The sequence below is a fragment of the Tenrec ecaudatus genome, chromosome 9 (assembly GCF_050624435.1).
Source record: "Tenrec ecaudatus isolate mTenEca1 chromosome 9, mTenEca1.hap1, whole genome shotgun sequence".
NCBI lineage: Eukaryota > Metazoa > Chordata > Mammalia > Afrosoricida > Tenrecidae > Tenrec > Tenrec ecaudatus.
The window spans coordinates 77440260-77447139 of record NC_134538.1 but is presented as its reverse complement, the minus strand read 5'-3'; the positions used below and the strand labels follow the sequence as shown (position 1 = coordinate 77447139).

The 6880-nt window shown below is 55.1% G+C and overlaps 1 protein-coding gene across 1 annotated transcript in view; it reads right to left on the bottom strand.

The window, feature by feature from the left end:
* Positions 1-1546: 1546 nt before the first annotated feature.
* The window catches only part of NOD1 (nucleotide binding oligomerization domain containing 1), a 68654-nt gene continuing 63320 nt past the window's right edge, over positions 1547-6880 (bottom strand). Inside the window, exons 12-13 of the mRNA XM_075558220.1 lie at positions 6213-6296; positions 1547-2609 (exon numbers count right to left, since the gene is read on the bottom strand). Coding sequence (XP_075414335.1) covers positions 2537-2609; positions 6213-6296 — 157 coding nt within the window. The 3' untranslated portion in view covers positions 1547-2536. The remainder of the gene's footprint in view (positions 2610-6212; positions 6297-6880) is intronic.

The window sequence follows — 6880 nt, the reverse complement described above, 5'->3', positions numbered from 1 at the left end:
TGTAGATTCAAATCAGGGCCCCGCTACTTGTCAGCTCTGGACCTATGTGACTCAAACTCTCTGAGGGGCATTTTCAACATCTATGAAATAACATGATTTTACCCATCTCAAAGGGTGTTAGGATTAGAAATGTACCCAGCGCTGATGGGCTGAAATCATCCTATAGGCTCAGTCCCACCCCCCACCCCACCCCCTTTCGTCTTCCTCTCTCTCGATGCCGACTCATAGCAACCCTTAAAGGACAGGTGTGAATGTTACACAATTTCATGTCAACTTGGTAAATAAGCTAGGGGTGGAGGGAGTCTAGCCTGTCCATAGGTCACAGGCTGATGATGCCTGCTTGTGGCCGTGGCCTTCTCATGAGGATTCTGGGAACTTCCTCTTTCTCCCTGGAGGCAAGCCATACTCTCTCTGCTTCATTTTCCTGTTGAGAGATACGCTAAGAGTTGGAGGTACATCACGCCAGTCCTGAGATGCTTCTACCAGCACTGGATCCACAAGACTTCCCACCCACCAGCCTGTGATCTTCCTGCATTCGGCATCATTGCATGTGCTGTGTGAGTCTGAAGAGGAATTTATGGCTAATATTGGACTTAGGAGATAATATTGAATTTATAGACTTGATCTGGACTGGGCTGGGATGTTTTCTTTCTTTTTTGAAGGGGAGGCGGGATGTTTCCTTAATATACAATTGCTCTTTGATATAAAGCTCTCTCTTACACACATGAGTGTCAGGATTTATTTCTGTAGTCAACCCTGTCTAGCACAACAGGGTAGAATTGCTCCCCTGGGTTCCTGGGACTGTAACGGTTTGGGGGAGAAGGAAACCCCATCTTTCTTCCTTACCTTTCATAACCCTCCAAATCAAGGGACCTCAGGCAGCAGTCTTTGGCGTGGCAGGAGGTAGAGGGCATCAGGAGCCACCAAGGCATGCTTTTGACAGATGGACAGAAATGCCACCACGTGACTGCCTGGTGTAACATTTCCCCACAGCGGCCGGCGCGCATTCCTGACAGGCTGCTGTGCGAGGCAGGCTTGCACACTAAGAATGCAGAGGGGCACCTCTCTCCCTCATGAACTGCCCCTGGAGGCTCAAGCCTCCCAGCCGCAGTGGGCCACAGGCCCACTGGGAGTCTCATCCCCAGGAACTAGCAGCCCAGGGAGGTGGTGGGTGTCGAGCCTGGCCGGCCAGGGCCTAGTGGCAGGGGCCTTGACATGTGGTGCATTCAGCATATCCTGACCTCAACCTCCTCAGGCCCGCAGGAGTTCCTCAGAGAAGCCACCTGTGTGTTGTCAGAGGGCAGGCAACAGCCCTGGATGCTGCTTTGGCCTTTTCTGCCCTGAGGTAGGTGAACAGGCCTGTGGAGGGTCAGCCTGACGGTGCCCAGGCCTTTCCCTTGCCAGGCCTTGCCTCAGCACACCCCCCGGGTCCCACCTGGCATGGCGGGTGCCTGTGGAGGGACTCAGAGGGACACAGAGCTCAGGGATTACGGCGTAACCGCCAGGTAGAGGCCCTCTTAAAAACCTCTGACTTTGGCAGTAAGAATGAGTGTTTTTAGTATTTTATTAACAAATAAATGAGCAAAAGAAGTGGTTGTCTGGGAGGGAAGGCCCCACCCCTCCCTCTCCACATGGAGCACCCACTGCACACGTTCCGTGGCGGCCAATGTCTGACGGACATGTTCAGTTTGTTCTTGGTCTGCTTGGCCCCCGCCCACTTCCCCTCTCATCGAAGCCAGGGCAAGAGGGAGAGGGGCTTCCCTCCAGATGCCAGGGCCACCAAGGCCACCCTGCCTGCTCCTTCTGGAGGACAAGATCGGTGTTTCCTTCTCCCAGAGGCAGGGCCCCCTGGTCCAGGGTACTTGACCTTCCAGGGGAGGTCAGAGTCAGCACGAGTCCTGTCTCTTGGATCAGCTAGGAGGCAGTCTGCGACCGCTGTCGACTGACATGAGCCCCCAGGACTCAAACAGCAGCCTGGGCTGTGAGGCCTCTGCGTGGCACCCACGTCCCCAGGGAATGGCAGCTGAATGGGGCATCATAGGAGCACACCAGGGAGCATGGAGGAGGAAGGGACCGTCTTGGGCTAACACACCTTTGGTTTGCCCCCAGCACCTCCTCTTCCCAGAAGCCTGGCGCCCACTTTGCGGCAAGCCCTCATATCTCCAATGACGACATTGGTAACTGGTCACTCGCTCCCAGCCCTTGGTTCTTTGTATGAATGGACCGGAGGGTGGCCGCCTCTGTGCTCCTCCAAGTCTCCTTCCTCCAGCCACAGGTGACAATCGCTGATGAGCCTTCACGCTGCATTTACAAGATCCTCACAGGTTTCCGACAAAGTTCCAATCGCTGCTTGCCCCAAACCAGGGGTCTGCAGGAGAAGATGCTGTATACACACACACACACACACATGCCCACCCCAACTGGACCACTTCAGCAGACCCCCTTAAGAAGCTCCCAATGAGAGGGCTGCAGAGCAGAAGTCTCGAGTAGAAGTCTTGGCGTCTCCGCGAGCGAGGTGGTCCAGGGCGCCCAAAGCTCAGAAACAGATGAGGCGCTTTTCAGCTTCAAATATCTTGGCCTCTTCTGGCTTGAGCAAGTTGCCATTTAGGCTGTTGACGTGGAGAGAAACAAAACAGAAAAAAAAACAAACACGAGTGAAGTGTTGGGGGCTTGCACGTTTCTTCCCAGCATGCCTCTCTAGCCCACTCTTGTCACGTGACCTATGGTTCAGCGGTCCAGTCGGTCACCTCCCTGGCCTCTGTCCTAGAGCCCTCCCAAAGTGCCCACGTCTCCCCAAGCTGCTGACCTGTGATGCTCTTTCTCCAGGACCCCCTGCCCAGGGAAGGGCGCTGCTTATCCAGCTGTGGAAGCTAGAGCCCGGGGTCGACCTGAGCACTCGTTCCTCACATGTAAGTCAACACAGCTCTTTTGTTAGGCCCCCTAAACATCCCTAGGGGAGCCCCTGGTGGCATAGTGGTTCCACGTTGGGCTGCTAACTTCAAGGTCAGCAGTTCGAAACCACCAGTCACTCCATAGAAGAAAGACAGGGCTTTCTACTCCTGTACAGGGTTACAATCTTGGAAGCTCACAGGGGCAGTTCTATCCTGCCCTGCAGGGTCACTATGAGTCGGCATCAACTCAAAGGCAGTGAGTTCTTCGGGGTTTTTTTTTTAATCTCCTCGAATTGCTCTCTGGGAGTGCTCCATTTCTTCACTACCACCACCACCCCGGACTGAACACCTAGTCTCTTTCCTCAGGATCCTGCCAACCATCCTCACCCCCCTCAAATCCCTTCTCATCTTTATAGCGCACTCTGAGCACCCCTCTTCTGCTTAACACCCTTCAGGGACTTCCCACTGCTGGCAGGATCAAGATCGAATGATTGTGATGACCCACAGCAGCCTTTGAACAGGGCCACACAGATAGAGCGCACGGATCTTTCATGGTCTCTCTCTACCTACCCCCAGCCCCCAGTACCATGTGCCCATCTCTCCAAGTCTGAAACCTGAATTCCCCAGCACAACAGCCTGCTTACAGTTCTGTGAGAACAGCACGCTCTCCCTGCCTCAAGGCCTTTGTAGATGCTGCTCCCTCTATCTGGGATGCTCTTCCCGCTGCCTTATCATTCGTGGTTTAAATACCACTTCCTTACGAAGACCCCAAACCAAACTCACTGCTATCATGCGCCTATAGGACAGGGTAGAACTGCCCCTGTGGGTTTCCAAGACTGTAACTCTTTCTGGCAGTAGAAAGTCTCATTTTTCTCCTCGGAGCAGCTGCTGGTTTCAAACTGCTGACCTTGTGGTTAGCAGCCCCAAAGGTAACCACTATGCCACCAGGGCTTAGGCTGTTCCTAAAAGCTCATGCTGTTGGTGCCTCTCCTAGTTTTCCCCTGGATAACACCATTATCCTAAGTAATTGTTTGCATTTCTCCCCTCTCTTTACTCTGTAGCTTCCCTCACTAGATGGTAAGCCCATGAGGTCACAGAACCGGGCACATTCACACACGCTATTATAGTTTGATGGACGATTGCGGGCCTGGCACTGATCATTGGGATACCCTAGTGGCCAGGACACCGTCCTGGACCCCCCCAGGAGCTCACCATCTGCAGGAGACAGCCTTGGGGAAAAGCTCGTATGGAGGAGCTCGGTCAGTGCTACACTCAGGATGTCATGGAACACGTCTCACTGGTGATGTGCAGACAGCACTTCCCAAGGGGCTCAGACTCCAAAGGCATGTCACTGGGACTGGGTGAGGTATAAATGAATGTCAAGGATAATGAGCCCAAGGGGGGGGGGCAGTACATCTCAGTCACCGATGTCGCCAAACAGAGATGCTACCTGACTCCAGCTCCCACCGCTGAACAGAGCCCAGGCCCAGGGCCCACACTGCCAGCAATTCACTCTGGGCAGCTCTGGGGACCCGCCACCCACTGGACGGCAGACAGTCTCAAGGACAGCACTCCAGCCACCTGCACTGCCCTCTGCCCTTGCAGGCTCTCCCCATCACCCCTGCACACATGCCACTTCCGCTCCTCTGGCAGTAAAAACCCCTGCCTGTTGGGTGGGTTCCTTGGGTTGGAAGAAGAGGGCTCGAGGAGAGTGAGCGCAGGCATATTTTAAAACTTGACCAAACAAAAGCAGCTTCCGACCCTCACTTCTCTCCAGGGCGCTTCTGAGAAAACTAAGGGCCACGTGTCAACTTGCACATTTGTACTGGAGCCTGCCTGCCGCCTGCCTCTTCCTCTCAGCCTGTGGTGGCTGAGCCACAGCAGGAACAGGAAACCGAGCAGGACTGACTGGGTGTGAGGGTAGGTGGCTGGAGAGACAGGCCAACGAGTGTCCCCTTTGCTCCAGGCTGCTTTTCAGGGCAAGGCTCTCAGGCGAGTATGCCCAGTGGCCCCCAGCAGTCCTGGCGAGCCGGCCTCCGTTCTCTAGGGCAATGTTGTTCACAAGGGGGCTGTTTGTTTTACTGTAGCCCCAAAATGAGAATCACGCTTTGCATTTTGAATCAGCAAACACACCAAGCCCAGGTACCGAGATGCACGCCTAAGATAAAAGGTGAGCAGGTACCCTCCACAGCACAGTGTTCTGTTTGTGGGTGGGCTTTCTGTTGGCAAGACCTGTCGAAGCTCACCTGGCTGACTTTAGGTTCCTGGAAGCAGTTTCAAAAGCTTTAGCAGCTGAAACCCATGAGCACCAGCTTCGGAGGACAATCAAGGCCAAGTGTCATTTTCAAACCGTTCTGAAGCCGGCCTGCTCTCCCTCCCCCCTGTTCTAGTCACGCTGAATAGTGAGCAGGAAGTGGAGCCTCGGCCGGGTCAGGCAAGGGGGCATCTGAGTGAGGATGGAAAGGGGTAAAGTGGCCTGCATTGCTTTCGCTCCCTGCTTTGGGCTCCTTTGTCTATGCAGCAGCGAAACAGATGCACCCACTCACTGCCAGCAAGCAGCCAGGCTAGGAGCCTGAGTAGAAACTGCCCCTGTTGGTCTCCGAGACTGCAGGTCCTTACAGGAGTAGAAAGTCTCATCTTTCTCCCAGTGCCCAGAAGTGCTCCCCGGTAGCTGATGACGAACTCAGCGCTGGGGTTCACCGTGAGGGGGCCTGTGTACCTCAATATATATACCTCCACCGGGCTGCAATCTCCACGTGGGCCTGCGCCTCCCTGGGAAGGGCAGTCCTCGAGCCAATGGCAAATTCCTACATATGAGTCCCGGTTCCGGCCCACAGAGCTGGTGCCAATCAAGCCTCTGTTCTCAGCGGCGCCAGCACATCAAGGGCTGTATCCAGGACACCTGACCCAGGCAATTACATCATGAAGGGGGGTAGGTGAGTGGGGGGTGTCTTAGGGGAGGCGAAGGCGAAGGGGACTTGTCATGGTGTGAGAGCGCATGGGGTGGTTTCCCCCAGTAGCTTCAGCAAGTTCTTAAAGCAGAAACAGGAAGCGGAGAAAGATGCTAAGTCAGCTGCAGCCCAGCCCCAGCACCAGGCAGGGGAGAGCCGGGGAGCCAGGCGGCGGCGCTGCACTCTCGGTTCTCCTCCCGAGGGGGAACCTCCGCCCATCCCACTGTGGTCAACCTCCGTAAAACGGAAGTAACAGCGCAGGCGGGCAAGGTTACAGGGACCCAAGAGCGCTGCAGGAGAAGGGGCTGCAGACTGGACTGGCATTGTCGTCGCCGTCCCGGCATCAAGGGGTGGGGATGGTGGCCCTTACCAGATCTCCACTATGCCCGTGTTCTTCCGCAGCGCCTCGGCCAGCTGCGTGGCGCCCTTGGCTGTGATCTGGTTCTGGATCAGCCTGAAAGAACGTGCCAGTGTGAGATGCAGCCTCGGGGTAGACGATGCTCCCTGGGTGAGTCTTCCTTGTGCTTCAATGCACAGAAATGCACACTGTCTACTAAGAAACTCTTCACTGGCTAAGTACCCCTTCCGACTGGAGCACCGTCGGGCTTATGTACAGAGGCAGGCAGGGGAGACTCGTTGGTCATGAGGACTACCTGCTCATTAGCCAGCTGTCAGGGGTAAGGGACAGGGGAAGACTGGGTCCACACGACTTGTCTAGGTAGATCCACTCAAATAAAACCAATGTAGCTTTGTACAGATTTCTGGGGAGAGAATGCATCTGTTTATCCATCCACAGAAAGGTAGTATTGTACACAAATAGAAACAGGGCAGTTGTATTATGGGAGCAACTAATCACCAATGTTTCAAGGTCCACCTGGCACTGGCCCAGGTGGCTAGGGGAAAGCACAGCTGCTTTTTAAGTGAAGTAGCCACCAGCTGCCCTTTCTCCCCTTCCCTGGGGGGGTGCGAGCACCTGGAGGTTTCTGAGGCAGTCCCGGGCCCTGCCCAACATCCAGGATGGAGGAAGGAAGAGGGGAG